Source organism: Labeo rohita, chromosome 6 (genome assembly GCF_022985175.1).
Source record: "Labeo rohita strain BAU-BD-2019 chromosome 6, IGBB_LRoh.1.0, whole genome shotgun sequence".
In the NCBI taxonomy this organism is placed as follows: Eukaryota; Metazoa; Chordata; class Actinopteri; order Cypriniformes; family Cyprinidae; genus Labeo; species Labeo rohita.
Genome location: NC_066874.1, coordinates 22,078,895 through 22,102,891, shown reverse-complemented (window position 1 = coordinate 22,102,891; position 23,997 = coordinate 22,078,895). Strand labels below are relative to the sequence as shown.

Sequence of the window (23,997 nt, the reverse complement as noted above, 5' to 3'; positions counted from 1 at the left end):
TGTGGACTATATGTTAACATATTTTATGTGAAATGTCTTATTCAGTTGGCGCCGATAGCCTTATGGGCAGCGTACCGACATACAGTGCCTTTGCACTACGGGCGTCCCGTGTTCAAATCCCGACTCAAGGACCTTTCCTGATCCCACCCCCGTCTCTCTCTCCCACTTTGCTTCCTGTCATATATGATCTGTCCTATACAATAAAGGCAAAAAAAATCCCAAAAATATTTGGTAAAATAACATTTAGCAGATTCTGCAAGGTGTATATAAACTTTTGACCTCACCTGTATATCTCAATTCAGAATTGTGAGATACAAAACTCACAGTTGTGAGGGAAAAAAGTCAGAACTGCAAGTTTATATCATGTATTTGAGGAAAAAAAAAAAAAGTCATAATTGCGAGGAACTCGCATTACTGATTTCATTGTGTTTTAGACCAAATAAATGTAACCCTGGTCATACCAGCCCCAAAATTTCACATGGTTATGTAAAGTCATTTTGAAGAAACTCTCACTTCAAAGAATTGCTGATATAGGGAGTTAAGATCAAATGAGACATTTCTCAGACTGGACGTCTCTGCTGCTACCAGACGTCTTGAACGAGGGAGGGATACTTTAATTTACTGCTGGATTTCCTGCAGGATGTGAAGAATGCATTGTCAGAATTCATTTGTTGTCCTTGTACGTCTCTCTACAGAGTTTGAAATATTTGTGTTTTTTTTCTTTTCTTTTCTTGTCTCTTTTTTAGTCCTATTTACCTTTTCTTGTATCCCAAAACATCCTGCCCTTATACAATGTTTAGAAGTTAGGCTTAAAGGAGAAGTCCACTTCCACAACAAAAATTTACAGATAATTTACTCACCCCTTTGTCATCCAAGATGTTCATGCCTTTCTTCAGTCGTAAAGAAATTGTTTTTTGAGGCAAACATTTAAGGTTCTTTCTCCATATAAGGGATTTCAACTTCCAAAGTGCAGTTTACATAAAGCTTCAAAAGGGCTCTAAACGACCCCAGACAAGGAAGAAGAGTCTTATCCAGCTAGATGATTGATTATAAAAAAAAAAACATTTACAGATTTTAACGTCAAATGCTCGTCTTGTCTAGCTCTGTGTGAACTCTGTGCATTCCGGTTCAATACAGTTAGGGTATGTCGAAAAACCAACTCATTTTCTCCTCCAACTTCAAAATCATCCTATATCTCTGCAGAAGAACCAACCCAGTGTTTACAAAGTGAACACACAAGCAGGGATAAACACCCTTTACAAACAGCAATGTTAGCAAGGTAAAACAGCTATTTTTGTTGTTATTTTGCATATTTTATTCACTGAGAAAATCTTTGTATTTTTATGTTGCTATAAGTGAGGAAAAATACACAGAGATGGAACTTCAGGTTTCCCCAGTGTAGTCACTCAGCAGGGTCCCAGGAGATGAGAAAGGGAGCGGAAATACCACCGTTGCCATATTGGCTAAAAGAGACAATTTTGCAAGGTGAGAGAAAGTTTTCCAACGGCAAAACTCATTATTAACTCAACAACACAGATCAGGAACTATTGCGTCACCCACCTGGAGCTTCTGGCAGTTCTGCAGGCATTGTTCCACTTCCATCCTCACATCCAAATCAAGTGCTTCCTGTTGCACACAGACAACATGTGCTTTTGGCAATACAGACACAGTCTTTATTTGATGTCATCTAACAAAAATATGAGATTTGTGATGATAAACCACATGAGCTTACATAATATGTAGCTTGCTATTTACAGGTCAGCAGCAGTAGAAACCAAAAACAAGCACAGGAGGTTAGAAAAAAAGTGTTAGAAAAATCTACTAAAACAATGGTCAGCAGTCTGTATGCTAATGTGATAATTCTTAATTTGCATGACAAAGAACATCAAAACACAACCTCATGTAGGCCTGGTTTGATAAGCATTACTACCTAATTGCAATAGATGGATGATTTATTCTTATTAGTGCTGAATGTAAATTCCAAAATAAATCTGTGACCCACAATAATTTATACAGATGAATGCATACATGCATGAATAAATCAATGAATCAATGAATATTCTTAACAAAGGGCAGTGCATTTGCATGAGGTTAACCTCTGTGCCTCTTCTTCTCCTGTCATGTATTGTTTTATATTTAAGACGTTAATGCACTTGTCAGATTTCTACCATCTTATGCAAACAAACAACTATCTGAGAATGACAAAATGCAGTGTGCTATCTTTGTTGTTCTACTTGTCCCTCTTCTCTTTGGGTGATATTATTGGCAAGCACATTAGCATTTGAAGGCCATTTTTCTAATGTCTCTCATTCATTGCAGGATTTTTCCACCTCATAAATACACGTTTTAAAATATCTTTCTATTCGAGATGCAGAAAAGCTCAAGACTTGATTATTGTAATGCCTTTTTGGCTGAATGCCCCAGTCTTTCCATAAATAAGCTGTGGCTTGTTCAAAATGCAGCAGCAGAAATCAACCAAATCTAGAAAATATGATCATAACAGTCCAATATTCACACATAAACTCAGATCACCCTCTTAGTTTAGTCAAAACTGAATACTTATGTGATTCCCATAGTCTGCTTTTAAACTGCTGAACTACCTCCCTATCGGGGAGCTATTTGTTTCTATTATTTTTAGACATCCTTTCCTTGTTAGAAGTATTAAAGGAATAGTTCATCCAAAAATGAAAAATTTACTCACCCTCAGGCTGTTCAAGTTGTAGATGAGTTTGCTTCTTCATCAGAACATATTTGAAGAAATTTTGCAGAAAGGATATTTCTACAGAAGAAAAGAAAATGCTTAGAGGTTTGCAACAACATAAGAGTGAGTACATAATGAAGGATTTTTTGTTTTTAGGTTAACTGTCACATGAAGTCTTTGACTATTTTGAGACAAAAAAGGATTCATATCTTATTCATTTCACTCCGAAAACACAGGTAGAATGTCATAACCCTAAAAAAACAACTCTATATAATGCGTGCCCTTAAACAAGAGCAATAATCATGTAATGATTGCAAAGTTGCAAAGTGCAAAGTTCAGAGCCCCTTGCTAACACAAAATCTTTTTATTATCAACCTATTTTATTATTTTAACTGTACATGTAATACCGTAAGTGTTTTGGTTTTGTTGTTCTTGTTAAAACGTAATTTTTCCCAAGATACGTAATTTGAACATATCTAATCAAACTCTTTTACACTTTTCCTTCAAATCAATATTAATGCACCTATCAGCATCTTACTGCTAAAATCTGTCATACACCAAATTGAAAGAATATTTGGTATATTCATTCTATTTATACCTGATGTTATAGCAGTAGGGACAGAAACATCATGTATGTGCTAAAGCATCATGCTGAAGGTAAATGGAACTTAATTATGTAGATCCTAAATGAAACAACATTATGTTTTGCATTTGCACTATACTTTTGAAAACAATTAGGGCCGGGGTTATTTTGAAACATTTAAATGTAATGTCATAAATAATAATAATAAACAAAAGACAATAGCTTGAACAGCTATACAGGTGCCCAAAAACCACTATTATTCATTAAATAATATTAATTGTTTAATATTAATAAATAATCTGTGCAAGTACATGTGGAAAAGAGCATATAAAATGATAAAATAGAAGAAAATTAAATCTGTGCAGGTACATGGGAAAAGAGCATATAAAATAAAATAAAATAAAATCTGTGCAAGTACACAGGAAAAAAGGGCATATAAAATAAAATAAAAAATCTGTGCAAGTACACGGGAAAAAGAGCATATAAAATAATAATATAAAAAAATAAATAAAAATCTGTGCAAGTACATGGAGAAAAAAGAGCATGTAAAATAAAAAATAAAATAAAATAAAATATCTGTGCAGGGTCTGTGAGACACTATATGTTCATTTGATATTTTAGTATGTTATCACTTGCACCAAAGATAAAACATGTTTCGAGTACTTCCTTCCTGATCTAACGGTTGGTGAATTAAGAGGATTTCCTTGTTATAGCAGTAAGGACAGGATTTGAGTAATATGGCATTTGTTCTCAGATTGCTGGCAATGTTTGAACTCCTGAGCAGAAAAACAGCTCATATCAACTTCCCCTAGAAGAAATAAAAAAATAATAATTTGGCTTCTTAGGTATTATAATTACATATTTGCTCCAACGATTCATATCAACCTCTGGGAACAATGGGTGTTATGCATTTAATGGTAATAAATAAGGTTAGTTAATAAAAATGCAGTTGTTCATTGTTTGTTCATGTTAGTTCACAGTGCATTAACTAATGTTAAAAAACACAACTTGTGATTTGAATAATCCATTAGTAAATACTGAAATTAAGATTAACTAAGATTAATAAATGCTGTAGAAGTATTGTTCATTCTTAGTTCAACTAATGTATAATGTTAACTAATGATCCTAACTGTAAAGTATTTCATTTTAAAGATTAAAAGACTCTTCCATTATGAATGTTTATATATTTCCATTATCAACCCAAGTCTCTTTTATGCATCAAGGCATATTAAGAACATAACAATTATACAATATGTTGATTATACAGTATCATTTACATGTTAAAAAACATTCTTTTCAACATTTTTTTCTAGAAACTGCAAAACACCAAATGTATTTGTTGTTCCCTAGTTCATTTCCCGATGCCCTTGAGAGTCTTCAGCCTGCATGACTCTTTATTCAATAATAATACTCAGCTAGAAGTCCAGTTTGAACCAGGAAGGTTATGCTGTGAAATATGGAAAAATAATCATGTCAGCGGTAGGGTGCTAAATAAAGATGACATGCTGCGTATTCACAAATCTGTCTCCTGTTTACATTCCAGCTCCCGTTCATCTATCTGCCAAGAGAAGACCCAGAATGCTGTTTGTGTAAAGAGTCTCTGCAGCCACAATAGTGAAGAACAGAGTTTCGTTTGTTATTGTGTTACTATGGCGACAGAAGGTCACCTCTGTGCCTTTGTGCAGTCAGCCCAGGCATACGCAGGATTTTTGACATGCAAAAATTACCACTTGCCTAAAAAAACGATGTGAAAACAACTGGAATGTTTATGTCGAGAATCGTCCAATAAAGAATAAAGGAATAGTTCGCTCAAAAATGAAAATTCTCTCACCTTCATGTTGTTCCAAACCCGTAAGACCTTCGTTCATCTTCACAAATTTAAGATATTTTTGATGAAATCGGAGAGCTTTCTGACCCAGACATTACCACGTTCAATGCCCATAGTAAGGACATCGATAAAATAGTCCATGTGACATGGTTCAACCGTGATGTTATAAAGCTACAAGAATACTTTTTGTGCCCAAAGAATACAAAAATAACGACTGGTAATGTTTTTCAATACAACTGAATGGGGAGTGAAGCTTTCAAGCTTCAAAAAGAACTCAAAATCACCAAAGTATCATAAAGTGGTCGACAGGTGCATCTCAATAAACTGGAATGTTGTGGAAAAGTTCATTTATTTCAGTAATTCAACTCAAATTGGGGAACTTGTGTATTAAATAAATTCAATGCACACAGACTGAAGTAGTTTAAGTCTTTGGTTCTTTTAATTGTGATGATTTTGGCTCACATTTAACAAAAACCCACCAATTCACTATCTCAACAAATTAGAATATGGTGACATGCCAATCAGCTAATCAACTCAAAACACCTGCAAATGTTTCCTGAGCCTTCAAAATGGTCTCTCAGTTTGGTTCACAAGGCTACACAATCATGGGGAAGACTGCTGATCTGACAGTTGTCCAGAAGACAATCATTGACACCCTTCACAAGGAAGGTAAGACACAAACATTCATTGCCAAAGAAGCTGGCTGTTCACAGAGTGCTGTATCCAAGCATGTTAACAGAAAGATGAGTGGAAGGAAAAAGTGTGGAAGAAAAAGATGCACAACCAACCGAGAGAACCACAGCCTTGAGGGGTTTGTCAAGCAAAATCGATTCAAGGTGAGCTTCACAAGGAATGGACTGAGGCTGGGGTCAAGGCATCAAGAGCCACCACACACAGACATGTCAAGGAATTTGGCTACAGTTGTTGTATTCCTCTTGTTAAGCCACTCCTGAACCACAGACAGTGTCAAAGGAGAAGAAGAAATGGACTGTTGCCGAGTGGTCCAAAGTCCTCTTTTCAGATGAGAGCAAGTTTTGTATTTGTATTTCATCTGGAAACCAAGGTCCTAGAGTCTGGAGGAAGGGTGGAGAAGCTCATAGCCCAAGTTGCTTGAAGTCCAGTTTTAAGTTTCCACAGTCTGTGATGATTTGGGATTCAAAGTCATCTGCTGGTGTTGGTCCACTGTGTTTTTTGAAAACCAAAGTCACTGCACCCGTTTACCAAGAAATTTTAGAGCACTTCATGCTTCCTTCTGCTGACCAGCTTTTTAAAGATGCTAATTTCATTTTCCAGCAGGATTTGGCACCTGCCCAAAAGCACCAAAAGTTGGTTAAATGACCATGGTGTTGGTGTGCTTGACTGGCCAGCAAAAACTTATTTTTGACTGAAGAAAAAAGACATGAACATCTTGGATGACATGGGGCTGAGTAAATTATCAAGAAATTTTTATTCTGGAATTGAACTTATCCTTTAAGAAAAAAGACTGTTCTAGTTGCTCTTTTTCATCCAATTACAATGAACAAAAACAAAGCTTTCAAACTTCAAAAAGGACACAAAAGCTCCAGGAAATATCGTAAAGTGGTCTATTTGACTTGTGCACTACATTCAAAATCTTCTAAAGCCACATAAAGCTTAGTGTAAGAAACAGGCTGAAATTCAACTCATTGAATCCAATTGCAGTAGTTACCAGCTCACTGAAGTGAAACATCAGTTAATAATGACTTAAATTTATGTTTCTCACACAAAAGTATTATATCGCTTTGAGTCATATGGACCACTCATTGTAACTGTATATAAAAATGACCAATGCAGTACTTCAGAATGTTTGTGTTTGTGCGCCACTGCAGAAAGAATGTCATTTGGGAATAACTTGAGGCTCAGACAGAATGACAGAATAAACCTATTGATTGTTGGGTACAGTGCCCCTTTAAACATATACGCACAGTCCAGAGTACTTGCTATATCTTCTTTCCAGAAATAGGGAACGACGTCAAGATTGTGAATTGACGGACAGTTAGATAAATGTGCCTGAGATCTGGAGACAGCGACGTTGATAACGATCAGCCATCACTGAATGCAGTGTACTAAAACGCATAAGACTCCTAGCCGTGTGGATATGGCCATCTTTCCCCGTGGCCTGTAATCACACCAATCATTGATGTTTGGGTCTCACACAGATTGCCATCAGTGATATCCTGACCTCCGAGTGCTAGAAGAGAACACAATGAGACTGTATGAGTCAGCTTCAACCACTGAGTTATCATTTATCTGCCTTATTGATCGCCACCGTACAGCACACGTGTGTGTATGTTTGTTTCAGATAAGGTGCAATGTTTAGTAAAGAGCTTTACCCCCAGTGAGTTTCTGTTTTATCTCAGGGGGGAATATAGCATTCATCTGGGTTTATGGTCAGGCTATGTCTGAGTGACAAGGTGAGAGAGTTGAAGGAAGAGAGAGGGTGTGTGTTCTATTTTTAACATGTTTGAAATCAGCAGCACAATGAAAATAGCTGGCATTAAGGAATGGGCAGTACAGCGGCAAAGTAAACACGCTTTTCTGGCCGTCTCAGACCTGTGCTTTGCAGTCCCCGCAGCTTATGATTCCATCCACTGTAACCGAAGGCAATGTTTTACATTTTTGCTGTTCAGTCAAGTGTGATGAGGCATGAAGCATCACTATTTCATTCAGGTCTAGGTCGAGTTCTAAGTTGTAAGAACGGATCTCTCAGGGATGGCCCCAACAAAAAAGCACTGTGCAGTTCGTTCTGTTTTCTTTAAATGTATAATTACGCTGCACACTTTCTGCTTTTCTCTGTATTTGTAATTGAAAGTAAAAATCCCACATGAACATTACAGAAGATCAAGTTATATATCATTACAGAGTAGACTTTCCCACCCCTACATTTATCAAAAAGAAAATAACATTTAAATAATAATGAAATCTAAAATAATATATACAAACAGAAGAAATTAAATATTAAAATAAAGAAATAACATTCACCAACGTATATTAAAACAACAACAACAACAAAAAAAAAATAGGAATTCAAATTACAGTCATCATTACATACCATTCCACTTTATCTGTTTACAAATTGCTTAAAAGGGGACCACACATTTTTGAAAACCTCCGCTTTACCTCTGATTGCATATGTTAATTTTTCAAGAGCAAGGTTGTCAGACATTTCTTTAGTCCACTGTGAAAGAACAGGTCTTTGGATGTTTTTCCATACTAAAGCAATCATGCGTTTAGTTTGTATCAAACTAAAATCTATGAGCTTCTTTTTGCTTGTGTTTACTGACACATTTTAAGGATGTATATGCAATAAACACAGCTTTGGTTCCATAGGAATATTTTCGCCAGTCATTTCACAAACCGCACCAAGAACCTCCTTCCAGAACATTTGCAGCTCCCTACACTCTCACATACAATGAAACAATGTACCGATTTCATCCTTGCATTTTGTACACATATCCGGAATGTTAGAATTAATCCTATGACTCAAGACGGTTAGGGTATGTCGAAAAACTCCAATCGTATTTTCTCCCTCAACTTCAAAAATAATTTCAAAATCATCCTACATCACTGCAGAAGTACCGACCCAGTCTTTGCAAAGAAGATCATACACTCTTTAAAAAAAAGGTAAAACAGCGATACAGGACGATTTTGAAGTTGAGGGAGAACATGAGATGGGAGTTTTTCGACATACCCTAACTGTCATGAACCAGAACAAAAACAGTCCAGGTAGAGTAAGCGTTTGGCATTAAAAAGTATATAAATTGTATTATTTTTATTAAAATAACTGATCGTTATGCTAGATAAGACCCTTCTTTCTCGGCTGGGATTGTTAACAACCGCATTTGGGATCGTTTGAAGCCGCATTTAAACTGCCCTTTGGAAGTTCAAAGTCAGGGCACCATACCAGTCCATTATATGGAGAAAAATGCTGAAATGTTTCCCTCAAAAAACATAATTTCTTTACGACTGAAGAAAGACATGAACATCTTGGATAAGAAGGGGGTGAGTACATTATATGTGAATCTTTGTTTTGGAAGTGGACTTCTCCTTTAACGACAAAAACCTTATGAATGTATTTTAATACAACATCTGAACAATATTTGATGTGGTAACTCTATAGGTGGAATAATTGACTCCAGTCTGTTAAATCATTACAAAATAATGCACACCCGAGGTGCAGTGAGATAAAAATGATATCACCACCTTGGATGTGCATTGTGTTCTAATAATTCAACAGTGTAACGGTGTTACTACCTCAGGTGTGCATTATTTCTAATAATTCAACAGCCCTTCGTCAATTATTCCTTACATGTAAGTGTTTACTTTCTCAGAAGAAAATGCAAAAGTACACAAATCCACCATAATGTATCATAAACGTGATCCATACATTTAAATAAATATACAAAATTATATATAATACTGTATATGTATTATTATAATATTCTGTAATGGTCACACTTTAATTTAGGGACTGTTTTTTACTATTAACTAACTATTAACTATGACTTTCATCTCAATAAAACCAAATTTGCTGTGTATTAATAGTTAGAAAGGTAGTTGTTAAGTTAATAGATAACAACTACTAATAGACAGATAATGCACTCACACTGTAAGACTCTTCTTCCTCGGCTGGGATAGTTTAGAGCCCTTTGAATTTGCATTTAAACTGCATTTTGGATATTCACACTCGCGGGCATCATTGAGGTCCGCTGTATGAAGATAATTCCTGAAATGTTTTCCTCAAACAACGTAATTTCTTTATGACTGAATAAAGGAAGGCATGAACATCTTGAATGACAACGGGGTAAGTACATCATCTGTAAAAATTTTGTTCTGGAAATGAACTAATCCTAAGGGATCTAAAATATGGTCATGCAGAATATCTTATTAACGTATGCTTTAAAAGTACTAATAAACAGCCGATATGCTAGTAGTATGCATGCTAACATGTAGGCATAGGCAACAAATGAATAGTGAGAACTGATCCCTAAACTAAAGTATAATATAATATAATAATATGATCTTTACTTAATATCTTAATGATTTTTGGCATAAAAGAAAAAAATATAATTTTGACCCATACAGTGTATTGCTGGCTATTGCTACAAATATACCCGTGCTACTTCTGTCTGTTTTTTGCCCAGGGTCACATATACTAAACATTACACATTATATGTATTTTAACAATAAAATAAAAAGTAGTTCATATGACTCATACATTTATAACTAGAAAATGACACATTATGATCTATTATATATTAGATCTACGCAAAACCAAGTTTTTAATATGACAAAAGAAGTTTACTTACTTAAAAAAACAAATAGTTCACCTCTTCTTAAAAAGCTGCATATCTGTGGCAGAAATGGTGCGATGTGAATGTGCTGAAATTTCTACATACGGATAGGGGTTTATTGAAATCCCTAACTATAAGTAAGAACTGTAGGAATATTGATGCTTGCCTTAACAAACAACACTAAAAATGTATAGGCTTGGACCCTCAAGACTGAGAAAAGTTGCTCCATGGTATGATTTTTAAATTGGATAGTCCTCCTCTCAAAATAATAAACAATCCGACACAGCCAAGTGTTGTACAGCTTCAATTCCTGAGGAGAAAAAAAATGCATGTTGAGGTAAGCACGTTTTCTTGCCTGTTCCAATGCAGAACTCAAGGAAACATGCTAATTGTGCAATAAGCCACATGTGCACATCCTCAGTATGGCGATAAACACTTGGGTATCCAGAAGGCAGTGATCCTGAACCATAACATCCCCTGTATTCCTCTGTCATTCTGCCATACATATGCTGAAACAAGATTGTGCAGCCATGCATGGGTATTTTGCAAATTTAAGTGGCAAAGGCTGCACACAAGTTAACATTCACTTTCTACACGCTCTTTTATCCCAGAGAATCCTGCACTAATTAATACCCCCCTCATTAAAACCGCTTCTCTTTTGTAATTCACTGAGTTGACAATGTTGGGAAACTGCCTACCTCCACGAGAGCCCCATACAAGGCCTCTTTTATTAGACTGCAGTAAATTGCTGAACCTTTAAACTGGCAGGGATGTGGAGCTATGGAGAACCACAGGAAACTTATGATACAGACATGCCATGGGGGTGTTAGGAATGTAGCCGCCATGAAGGGATATTTACTGTCCGAAATCCTAAATGAGAAAGACAACAATTCATAAATAAGTTGCAACTTTTTTTATTTATTGTTTTCTTAGTTTTAGCTTTTTTTAGTTTGTTTTTCTAATGTGTATCCTTCTGATATGGTAAAACAAAATTAATAAATAAAAAAAAAAGGACAGGTGCATCTGTCACCGTAAAGCAATCTGCCCTTTTCGCTGAATTTCATTCGTACTAACCAAACTTACTCCCAGGACTGTGAAAGCCCGTTTTCACCTCTGAATAAAAAATAAAGTTTACATTTCGCAGTTCTGACTTTTTTCTCAGGATTGTGAGATATAAACTTGGAATTGCAAGTTATTAAGTCAGAGTAGCAGGATATAAACTCGGAATTGTGAGAAATAAAGTCAGAATTGTGAGAAAAAAAAATTTGCAATACTGACTTTTATTTTTGCAAATGCAAGTTTGTATCACACATTTATTACTTTTTTCTCATAATTGTGAGTTTATATCTTGCAATTCTGACTTTTTTTTCCTCAGAATTTAGAGATATAAAAATCGCAATTGAGAGGTTTAAAGTCAAAATAGTGTTAAGTCAGAATTGCGAGATATAAACTCGGAATTGCAAGAAATAAAGTCAGAATTGTGAGATAAAAACTCATAATTCAGACCTTTTTACATCGCAAATGCGATTTTTTAATCTTGCAATTATGACTTTTTCTCACAGTTGCAAGTTTTTATCTCGCAATTCTGACTTTTTTCCCCTTAGAATTGAGAGATATAAAATTGCAATTGCAGGTTATTTATAATAGTGGGATATAAACTCGGAATTGCGAGAAATAAAGTCAGAATTGTGAGATATAAAATTGTAATTGCGAGTTTTAATAACGTCATATTAAATGAGATATAAACTCCCAATTCAGATTTTTTTTCTCAGGATTGTGACATATAAACTCGGAATTGCGAGATATAAAATTGCTAATTATTATTAAGTCAGAAAAGCAGGATATAAACTCAGAATTGCAAAAAAATAGTAATAATTGTGAGATAAAAACTCACTTTTCCTCGCAAATGCACATTTGTATTACGCAATTATGACTTTTTTCCTCGCAATTCCAAGTGACTTTTCCTCAGAATTGTGAGAAATTAAATTGTAATTGCAAGATCTGAGGTTAAAATGAAGATCTGAGGGTAAAAATATGTTCTCTTAGTAACTCGCATTTGCTTGTTATAAAGTCAGAATTGCAAGATATAAACTTGCAATTCTGAGGGAGAAAAAAGGTCACAATTATATTTTTTTAGTTTTTATTGAATGCCGGAAACAGGCTTTCATACAGAACAGATGCTTGGTGGGAGTATGGGAAAGAAACAGAAGCCATTTAAGTCACCATTAGAAAGATTTAGATGCTGATACCTCAAAGTTAAAAACATCTTACATAGAATTGCTTTAAATGTGGGAAATAATACTTATACTAAAAATAATAATAATATTTCATAAAGGGTGAGGAACATGTGGAGCTTTTGGTGGAGGTCTTATCAGAAAGTTATTTTACCCTACTAAATTATTCTAACATGTTTTTACAGCTTGCATTTAGTAGCAAATTTGCATGAGTAATTCAGTAATGATATCCATTTTCACAATAACTGTACACATTGTTAAGGCAGTAACATTTTGAAAGGTAGTGCTGTCATCTAGTGGTCAGTAGCCTGGGTGTATGTTGGTTCCTAAATCACTCAGATTATAGGAGCCTTTGAATTCTCATTTCAGTTTGAATAAAAACTATTCTGTCATGAAGCAGCCATTAGGGAAAAAATGGCTCTGCTTCAGAAGTTGAAGCATGTAATCAGAAAAAACCCATGAAATACACAAGGTCATGATAACAGACATTAACATTTTATTGTGAGAAACATGAACATTATTCATTCCATCTAGAGCTCTTAAGTCACAGTCTCCCATGATCCTTAATGGACGATCATTTTACAAATGACATCGACAACATCTTTTTACTCTAATACAGAAAACACTCATCCTCACACTCAATGTTAGATTATTTTTAAACTTTGTAGCATCTTCAAATTCAAGTGTAGATTTGGTTTCCCTGCCACATATTATGTGGACTTTAAGGCAGAGCTTCACAAAGAATTATCTTTCGCCCAATCACATCTCAGCCACAGGGATAAGACACAAACAAAGAAGGTTAAACAAGAACACGATTGTCCAAATATGGAGCAAAATAATAGTAATGCCGACCGTCGGCACCACACCTCCAATTCATAATTCATTTATTATTTACTTTAACTATACTTTTTATTTAAATATACTCATTTTAATCTCTTGTCAAATTCAAAATTTGACAAGAGATTAAAACAGATTTGCATAACCCAAAGAATATCTTTCATGTACAGGACCTGTTAGACCGTAAAACATTTTTAATTCTTTGGAGGGAATTTTCACTGTTGAAAATCCATATTGTAGGCAACAATGAAATAATTGGCAAAGATTTAATATGAAAAGCACAAAAACATGTTTTAAAGGGAAGCATCATAAATGGAATCTGCGTACAAAACATTGAGAGACATTTAATCAGAATTCACATCATTATCCTTACTGCTTTGAAACTATAAACCCTGCACTTCAACCATTAATGCACTTGCGTACCACAAATGTACTGTAAACACTTTTGATCATGTTACTATACGCATTACATATTTTTTTTTAAGTCAGCATGTTACCACGACTTCACTGCAAACAGTAGATCACACATGAAATCACTTTGGCTGTTTACTCCGCTTTCAGATTAACAAATGATTTGAACAATCATCTAAACTTCTGATTCTTCAACCCACTGCAGAAAAAAAAAAAAAAAAAAAAAAAAAAAAAAAGAGACTTTCTTGATTGTTTTTCACCTTAGCAAAGCCACATATTCAGTTTCTGACCTTAACCCTTATAGTTTATTATCTATATTCATGTCAACTTATCACCTTAGTGCCTTATAAGTTCACAGTTCTCTATTAATGACTGTACTCTCAGGTGAGTTCTTGCCCTTTTCCTTCAAAGGTCACATGCATGCTATGAGATATGCGTGGTACGTATGAGTGTACTTTCTTTATTGCAGTATTGAAAACAAGCCGATGCATTTTTAAAGAGGAAATTATGATCATATGAAGGTAGAAGACAAAGACGTTTGAATGCATTTTCTCTATTCCTGATTAGAATTTCAGTATGTCTGCTCTAGTCAGCAGCTCAACATCTTTCTCAACGTTCAAGCTGCCATTTAGTTCTCCAACCTTTCTGGAGTTATTAAGGCCCAAAGAGCATTTCACTCCCATGTCTGTCTGTGGTTACACCCTGCAGTGTTTTCTCTTGGGAGGTTCATTATTCACTACACAAACACAAAGGCCAGCCAAACTCCAGCACTGTGCTTTACTGTTCATATGATCTCTGGTATCCAACTGGAACGCATTTTAATGTTTCTGGACACATCTAAAGATATTTCAATGCAATTCAAGATAAATATATATATATGGCTTCCCTGCAGCCTTGGGTGTTTCTCCAGGGTTGCTGGTGGGGGGGGGAAGAAAGAAGGCTTTGAAACAATTTTGGCACTTTTCTCACAGTCTAGCATTTACTGACTGTGACATTATTACAGCATACAAAAAAATTAAGGCAGCATGAAATGATCCCTGACAGACACCCATCTCAGGTTCTATGCAGTAGTTAATAATGAAAAGAAATCTTTGTGCTTTTCCAAAGTGTTAGAAGGGGCCTCGGGGCTCTATTTGAGCAGCTTTGATGATATTGCTTGAGCACAAAGTAATGGATAAATTAGAATTTATTGTGGATTTATATTAATAAAGAGTTTAATTAAAGCATGGATGGCAGTGCAAATGCACTTAAATTGACTATTGCTATTGTCACATTTAAATGAACTAAAATTCACTAATATTCACTTCACTGCATCCGAATCTTTTCATCATCCAAGACTTCACATCAACTGGATTGTCAAGCTGGAATCTTCCAATTGGTTAAAAAGATGTTCTGATGCATATGAGCAATTTTCCTTAACTCACATTAGACCTACACTATTCACATAACAAAAAAAATTTCTATGTAGTTTCATAAACTACATAGCATGATAATAATATAAATTTTGGAATTAAAGGAATAATTCGCCCAAAAATGAAAATTCTGTCATTTATTACTCACCCTCATGCTGTTCCAAACCCGTAAGACCTTTGTTCATTTTCAGAACACAAATTAAGATATTTTTGATGAGATCAGAGAGCTTTCTGAGCTTTTTGTGCACAAAAAGAATTCTCGTAGTTTCATAACACTGCGGTTAAACCACTTACGTCACATGGACTATTTTATCAATGTCCTTACTACCTTTCTTGGCCTTGAACGTGGTCCCTGTCTATGCAGGGTCAGAAAGCTCTTGAATTTCATAAAAATATCTTAATTTGTCTTCTGAAGATGAGTGAAGGTCTTACAAGTAATTCATGACAGAATTTTCATTTTTGGGTGAACTATTCCTATAATACTAGAAATTCTTGTTTCAGAGTATATGTATTATGTTATTATCCAACACTGTAAAAGCCAATTATTTGTTCACTATAGGCATTCTCTGGCTCAAACAGGAAGTGGAATAAAGCAAGGCAATGAAATGGTTTACTTACTATAAATCAGTATTGTAGGCTACTTCATTCATTCATTCATTCACTCACTCATCTGAGCTCATACAATTTCTCTCTTTGCATTTAGAAAGTTTCTCCAAACATGTAACAACTACAATTAGTAGCACAATCCAACGCCCAGTGCATTTCAACATAGACAAGCTCAAATGTTTCATCAACTGAATCTTTCCATCCCAGAGTCACATTTACTAAAGGCAGCAATTTAGATTCATATGGGCATGATAGTCCAAGATCTCTTGCTCACCATCTCCATAATTCTCTCAAATGTCACCATTAATGTGCAAGAGTGAGAGAGATGAGTGTATAAAATCTAGATCAATCACACCTTCTTTCCAATGCTCAGCGCAAGATTTAAATAAATTACCCAGATCTGGAATGACACACACTCTCAATGCAAGAACATGCAAATCAGCTCAACCAAAGTGCCCTTTACCTACAATAACACTCCTATCAAAAAGAAAACAAAAAAACAAAATGAGACTAAAAATAACAACTATTGGCCACAATGCCATCTAATGCACAAAAAAGCATGTTTTAAGTTTACCTTACATCTAGAAGATCAGCCTGATCTTTCCTCACATTGCCTTGTACACTTCTAATATTAAAGCTCACTGCCCTGGAAGTGAATATCATGTTTCTAGACTGCAGTATAGAGAAAATTATGGCATTGATTGGACGGTAGAAAGAAAAACACTCAACCTGATGTTCACGAAACTAATGAGAACACTCTTACAAACAACTGCTCATGTGTCAGAAAGCTGTGTAGTACTATTAAAGACTCAACATCATGCAATCACAGACAAACTGACTGGAAAACACAATGATAGCAGGAACTCTATACCTATCACAACTGGAAAAGCTTTTAAATAATGTTAGGACTTCAAAATCACTCACCATTATTGTACAGATAGTAAAATCCATTAATATGGCTGATACAACTGACTTCAACATATCTATAGAAAGCATTTCAGCTTTAACAAGAGGTAAAAGCCTTTCTGAAACATAGTTGTGTTACTGTATCTTTAATAGTAAAGCAAGCAAGTCTCACAATAACAGCATTATTTATCAATGAATCAGGGCAGTCCAGCTTAATGAAGATATGGAGTAGATTATTTGCTCCTGAATCTTCACATGTGTGCTATGAAGGTATGAGTTACGTTGCTTTGCACAACATACCACATGTTTTAACACTTGAGTATTTTCCGAAGAAGTCCACTTGACGTGCTTTTGATGAGTTTTTAGACAATTTATACTCAAACTAATATTATACTTTGGAATTCAAGTTCAAAATTCTAAAACGACAATACATTGTTCAATAAACATTTGGTTTTGGATGAGACAGATTGTGGCTTTTATGTTAGACATGGAGTCTCATTCCAGTCAGCCCTGAATAAGCAAAAAAAAAGTCACTTAAGAATGATCTGTAGCACAAGGCTACCCACTCTGTCATATTTGTGCTCTCTCTGCAGATTTCCATCTTCGGTTTAAAAGCAGTTAAACAGCTTTCATGGTCAACTTGAACATAAATGTTAACCACGCCACAGTGCATGCAGGCCAGTGTATTTTGCCAGTAGTTTATAAATATGTGCATAATTACTGGAAATACCTACATACCTTTACTAAAACTATCAACGGAAAAGAACGGAAGAAAACAGGCCACATAAACTACACATTTTTGGAATCGTAGACATTCAAAGAGCATGTAAACCTAGTCTCTGAATTGATGTGTTGTTTAGAAGGCAGTGTAAACCAAAGCAGTGCAATTTCACTGCAACAAAAAAATTAAATAATCAAAATGACAAAGTATGGAAGCGTATGTATTGAATCTCTGGCAACCAGCTATCACACGGTACATGTAATTGTCTTATTATGGTGTGATCGTTTAGTAAAAAAGGAAGTAGGAAGCAGGCACTAAAATGTTTCTCCTTAAGGTAAATTGCATGTGTGCCTATATTCACAACAATGTTGTTCTTAGTGACACAAGTGAATATTAAAGGTAGCACTATAGATTAATACACAGATCAAGAGTTTAAAACCAGCCACATGATTGTAATTTACATGTTTTGTATGGAGGCGTGTGTGCAGCCTTACTGCACAGTTTGGTATAAGTAACCTCTCTTATAGGCACTCAGTGGATAAAACGTAGTGACCACGAACTTGCCATCAAACGTTCGGCCTGTTAGCAGTCTCTGGGCTTCTTTGGAGTCTCCAGCATTTGCATACTCCACAAACACCTGCCAAGACGATACGAATGATGAATCTACAGAACTGGACAAAGTACATAGCACATTACGCTCTGAATTATTGTCTTTCTATCCACTAGGAGGTGGAAATGACTCATTCTGTGTTATTTTGCTGCTTCTGAACCTACTTAAAGGGATAGTTCACTCAAAAATGAAAATTCTGACATTAACCCTTATTTCGTTCCAAACCCGTAAGACTTTTGTTCATCTTGTTTTCTTTATGAAATCTGAGAGCTTTCTGACCCTGCATAGACAGCAACGCAACTACCATGTTCAAAGCCCAATAAGGTTGTAAGGACATCATTAAAATAGTCCTTTCTGGGCCTTGAACCTTGTCTATGGAAGGTCAGAAAGCAAAAATAACTTAATTTGTGTTCCGAAGATGAGCGAAGGTCTTACGAGTTTGGAACGACATGAAGGTAAGAAATTAATGACAGAACTGTTACCAAATTAACATCAGACTCACTTAGTGAACTGTAAGATATTTCTCCATTGTCAAACTTTCAAATAAACCAGAAATTGTTACTCAGAGTTTCCACACTTTCAGAACAATAAATTTACATTGCTTTGAGCTCTTTGTGGTTACTGGATAAGGATACTTTTATATACATTTTATAGAGATGAACACACTAAAACACTTTCTATACAATTCAATTTTATTTTATACTATTTTATAAGGATAGTACCATTGGGATATGAAGTCTCTTCTTCCAATTATTAGGTGAAGGGAATATCTAGAATAATTCACATCCACTATTAAAATTGCATTTTCCTCACCTGTCCCTTGCCGGGATTTTCTTTTGGGATCAATAAGGATACGACTGTGCCATACTTCTGACATTCTTCTTTCATGTCCTCTATTATATCTAAGAAAACCAGGAAATAAATGTGATTTGAGATCTAAATAAATAAACCACATACAATTAAGGTCAAAAGTATCCACAGAATCTGCAAAATGTTAATTATTTTACCAAAATAAGAGCTGAATAAGATGTTTCACATAAAAGACGTTTACATATAGTCCACAAGAGAAAATAATAGTTGATTTGTAAAAATGACCCTGTTCAAAAGTTTACATACACTTGATTCTTAATACTGTGTTGTTACCTGAATGAGCCACAGCTGTGTTTTTTTTTTTTTTCAGTGATAGTTCTTCATGAGTCCTCTGTTTGTCCTGAAAAGTTATACTGCCTGGTGTTCTTCAAAAAATCCTTCAGGTCCCACAAATTCTTTGGCTTTGCAGCATTTTTGTGTATTTGAACACTTTCCAACAATGACTGTATCATTTTGAGATCCATCTTTTCACACCAAGGACAACTGAGGGACTCGTATGTAATTATTACAGATGCTTCAAATGCTCACTGATGCTCGAAAAGCAAAAACGCATTAAGAGCCAGGGGTGTAAACATTTGAACTGAATGCAGATGTGCACATCTTTCTTAATTTGCCAAAATATCATACTTTTCCCCCCCCATTTAGCATTGACCTTCAGAAGCTACAGAAGATACTTACATGTTTCCCAGAGGACAAAATAAGTTACATTTACCCTGATCTTTAATTTAAAAAGTTTTCAAAATCATACAGTCTTAAAATACACAAAAATGCTGAAAAACCAAAGAATTCGTGGAACCTGAAGGATTTTTCTAAAGAACAGTGGACAGTTTAACTGTCCAGGACAACAAATATCTTGAAATATCTTATTCAGATCAGTACTAAATAAAAAATAACATGCATTTTGTTTGACCCCTCTTATTTTGGTAAAACAATTAACATTTTGCAGAATCTGCAAGGTGTATGTAAACTTCTGACCAACTGTATTACTATAAAGAACAAGTAAAGACAAAGACTCACCTTCATACTCATCCTCATTATACAGGTGGCTGTCATCTATTACGTTTAGTAGTCTCAAGACAGGTGTAGGCAAAAGAACCAAATCTTCAATATGAGGTGCTGAAACCCAAAGCAGTTCCTCACTCACACAGTCCTACACCAAATTGATCAATATAAACAATGTTATAGAGGCGAAGTAATACAAACCAAAGGGAATGCTGAAGAAAGGGTTGATTAATGCTGCCTCAGCTGTGCTTCTCAGTTTTGGGTCATTGTGAAGCATACTGGGAATGGAAAAACATATATTGCTTATCTTAGTCATGTCTTAAGAACACACTAGTACACCACTTCGATTGCTTCTTACTGTACCTTTTGATCAGATCCCTTAAATGAAAAACAGGGATAGCCGGGTAAACCAAAGCATTGCTTGAAAAGATATGGTCTACTATTGCAGAACTGTTATCCTGTTGAAACACAACACAATGCCATTTTAGCAAGTGTAACAGGTCAAAATGACATGAGGAACAGTTTACTCAGAGAAAATTTTGACGCAAATTGTTATTACACTAAATAACATTTTAAGAGTGCAGCTTCACAGCTGTTTGGCTATCAGCTGACCTTCCATTCCTGAGACTTCACAGTTTCTTTCAGTTTGATTCCTGAGAACATCTCCAGAAGAATGATTCCCAGACTCCACAGGTCCACAGCAGCTGTGCAGCCAGAGTCGCTCTCCAGACCTGCCTGGGCCAATGAGTTCTGCAGCTCTGCTTCAGGTGCCCGGTATCCATCTGTCTGGATGTACTTCACATCCTATAAGAAAAAAAGACAAGAACACTTAGGCTCACTGCCAACCTATATCTAAATTCTGAGGCACATTAACGCTACACTACCATTTTAAAAGTTTGAGGTCAGCATATTATAATGATTTATATGTCATTCATATATAATCAGCATATTATAATGGTTTTCAGCAGCAAGTGATGGCTGCTTTCAGATTTCAGAATTCAGATTTTACATCTTGATCAAATAAATAAACACTTGGTGAACAAAAGAAAAAATTATACAGACCCCAAATTTTTGAACGGTAGTGTATGTTTGTGCATGTGAATAAATTAAGACAGCAAATGATGGAGTGTCTCAGGCAAACCATATCAACTTCTCACCTGGTGTCCCTCTTTAAAGCTAAGGCCGAAGTCAATGAGCTTAAAGCACTCGTCATCAGCGCTCCAGAGAATGTTGCGGGGCTTGAGGTCAGCATGTACGTAACCTTCTCTGTGCAGGAAGCTAAGGGCCTCCAAAACATCACGGGCACAGTGCTGAATCAACCACATGGAATGCCCCTGATTACTCACCCTCACCAGCAATTCTGACACACTCACATCCAATAGCTCCAACAACAGGCAATGAGTGGCCACACCAAATGGGTTGTGGTTGGTGAACATTCCATACAGCGTCACTAGAGCAGAAAATACCAACGTTAGAATGCTGGAATAGTATTTGGATCTCCAGGTGCCGGTTGTTTAAAAAATTTAATCTGGATCAGAGTGATCTGGATTTGGAAATCCCATGTTTTGCTATTCAGGATCAGGTAACCCATCTTACTTTGGTGCTGGGTTTTCAAAGCAAAATTGAATTGGATCACCCTGATCCAAATACACACTTTTTCAGTGTGTATTTAAAAAAAAAAAAAAAAAAAAAAAAAAAATTAAAATGCATTGCACAAATAACCACTTCAAACTGGTCCATCTCTAAGATTGTGCCAGTGTAGTTAAAAATAATTCAATTAAAATAAATTTAATATTTTTGTTTGATATTGACAACTTGTTTGGGATTTGGGGATATATTACATGTTAAAATGTTGTATTTTTTGGACCAGTTTTAAAATTGATTACATTTTTATTCCTGAAATCCACACTTCTGCTGGGATCAGAATAATCTTTTTCTTTTTTTTTTTCTTTTTTTAATCAAAAGTATCCAAATCCTACCAAAATGTTTTGAACAACACAAAACATTTTTGTGATGTAATCCAAATTCAGAATGCTTTTTTCCTTTTGAATGACTCATTTTCAAGTTTTGATCCAATCTGATGGCCAAAATCTGATCAGACTACTTTTGAACCACCAGTCCTAGGAAAATAAACTTTAAAGGGATAGTTCACCCAAAGATTACAATTTTGTCATCATTTACTCACCCTCATGTTCTTTCAAACCTGTATGAGTTTCTTTCTTATGCTGAACATAAAAGAAAATAATTTGAAAAATGCTGGTAATCAAACACTTGATGTTCCCTATTGACTACTATAGTATTCTTTCCCTACTATGGAAGTCAATGGGGACCCACAACCGTTTGTATTGTCAAAATTCTTCAAAATATCTTCTTTTGTGTTTAACATTAAAAAGAAACTTATACAGGTTTGGAACGAAATGAGGGTAAATAGATGATTAAAAAAATGTTTTTGGGTGTACTATTCCTTTAAGATTTATAGCTATAAACTTTATCTAGATTACAGCTTATTGATGATTATTATTAACTAATTTCTCTCATGGTGTAGCAAGGCCCCAAATAATGTTACTTAATTTTCTGAAAGCTGTTTTTGTGTAATGAACGGGAATCATGCAACAGTTTACTTAACATTCAATTCAACAGAATTTAATTTTAACTTCTGCATGATTTTAATACCAATAAAATGGCATATAGAGCTGTTTAAATCAGTGGTTCTCAACTTTTTTTGACTCCAAGGTCCCCTTTGTCCAAGAGAATATTTTAAGGCACCCATATCTAAGCTTGTATGTATTTTTAATGATGTAAATAAAAAAAGCTCAAAGATATTATGTCCATTTTATGTTGTACATTTCTATTTTTATAGCTAAGAGTATGTTAATATATTTAGATAATTTTAAAACTTATTGGGGCCTCCAGGAAAGTTCTCATAGTGGTCCAGCCCCCTTGGTTGAGAACCACTGGTTTAAATGTATGTTTTTAACTTGTCTTGATCCCTGTATGGCTTACCGATATTTTTATGTCCCTGAATCTTCTCCAGCACAGAGCTTTCCTTGAGGTACCCGTAATCTCCACCCTGCGCGTCCACCTGAAACTCCTTCACTGCGGAACTCGCTCGGCCGGCGTTCACCCGGTACACCGAGGCCGAGACCCCCTGACCCAAACGAGCCTGCACGTTCCAGATCTTTCCGTAAATCTCAAATACCACCGGGCTTGTCTTCTGATCCACGGCGTCTGGCGTCACCGCCATCGCCGGTGTGCTGACATTTGGACTGGACATTTTTGCATTGGAACCAGAACTACAAGCCATGAGTAATATCAGTAATAATCGGAGTTAAATTCTTTCAGGTTTACAATAAGTAGTGTTTGCTCCATTAGGTGCCCTTTGCAGAAACTTTTTTTTTTTTTGCTAAACTTATCTTTGCATAGTGCTAATCTGCAAGCCAAAGTTTACGGCTAACTACCAACTGCTGACGAACATGGATTCAAATGCCATATTTTAACGCAAACGCACAAATTGGTGCTAAGTGCCGCACCATAGTCGGATCTTAAAGATCCGGAAAGCCAGAGTGGCGCTTCAGAGATACAGCGGACCCATGAAACCAAGTTTTGGACCGAGCAGACAAATTCTTGCCACTGTTTTGGTGGCCATGATACCGGAAATGACGACAATGTTATTCAAACTGTTTTTTTTTTTTTTTTTGTAAAATCAGTTTTACCAAAAAAATCTATATAAATTATTTTAAATCTGTTAAGTAAATTGCTTAAAATGTAAGTAAATATTTTCTACGATGATCAAATGAATCAGTATTAATTAATTAAATATTACTTGATTAAATAATAATTTAGTTTTGCTACATTTGGCTCGCCAGATGTCGCTTTCAGAATGACATCCCCAACAAGAAAAACGCAGGTTCATTCACCTCAGGTACTGTGCAAATTTTTAAATAGACTAAATAAATAAAGACCG

General features: G+C 35.4%; 1 protein-coding gene across 4 annotated transcripts; it reads right to left on the bottom strand.

Annotated features, from left to right (window-relative positions):
• Positions 1-1,419: 1,419 nt before the first annotated feature.
• Positions 1,420-23,708, bottom strand: uhmk1 (U2AF homology motif (UHM) kinase 1). Of its 4 annotated transcripts, XR_007827939.1 has the most exons (11): positions 23,037-23,708; positions 21,191-21,483; positions 20,646-20,837; positions 20,397-20,491; positions 20,235-20,311; positions 20,049-20,147; positions 18,975-19,063; positions 18,116-18,188; positions 2,702-2,779; positions 1,561-1,626; positions 1,420-1,463 (listed from the first exon to the last, which is right to left on the bottom strand). XR_007827939.1 is itself a non-coding variant. In XM_051112503.1 (10 exons), the coding sequence occupies exons 1-10, from the start codon at positions 23,335-23,337 to the stop codon at positions 1,674-1,676; spliced, it is 1,311 nt and encodes a 436-aa protein (XP_050968460.1). In that variant the 5' UTR covers positions 23,338-23,708; the 3' UTR covers positions 1,659-1,673. The 4 variants fall into 4 exon arrangements, 3 of the variants coding, with proteins under 3 accessions (XP_050968460.1, XP_050968462.1, XP_050968461.1); XM_051112503.1 differs by lacking the exons at positions 1,420-1,463; positions 1,561-1,626 and adding an exon at positions 1,659-1,687; XM_051112505.1 differs by lacking the exons at positions 1,420-1,463; positions 1,561-1,626 and having other exon boundaries at positions 2,719-2,779; positions 18,116-18,222.
• Positions 23,709-23,997: the final 289 nt, after the last annotated feature.

Coding starts and splice junctions, on each gene's coding strand:
- uhmk1 (XM_051112503.1), bottom strand. CDS start 23,337: ATGGCTTGTAGTTCTGGTTCCAATGCAAAAATGTCCAGTCCAAATGTC. Junction 20,312..20,396: donor TTAAGGGATCTGATCAAAAG/GTACAGTAAGAA, acceptor TTCCATTCCCAG/TATGCTTCACAATGACCCAA. Junction 18,189..18,974: donor AAAATCCCGGCAAGGGACAG/GTGAGGAAAATG, acceptor TCGTCTTGGCAG/GTGTTTGTGGAGTATGCAAA.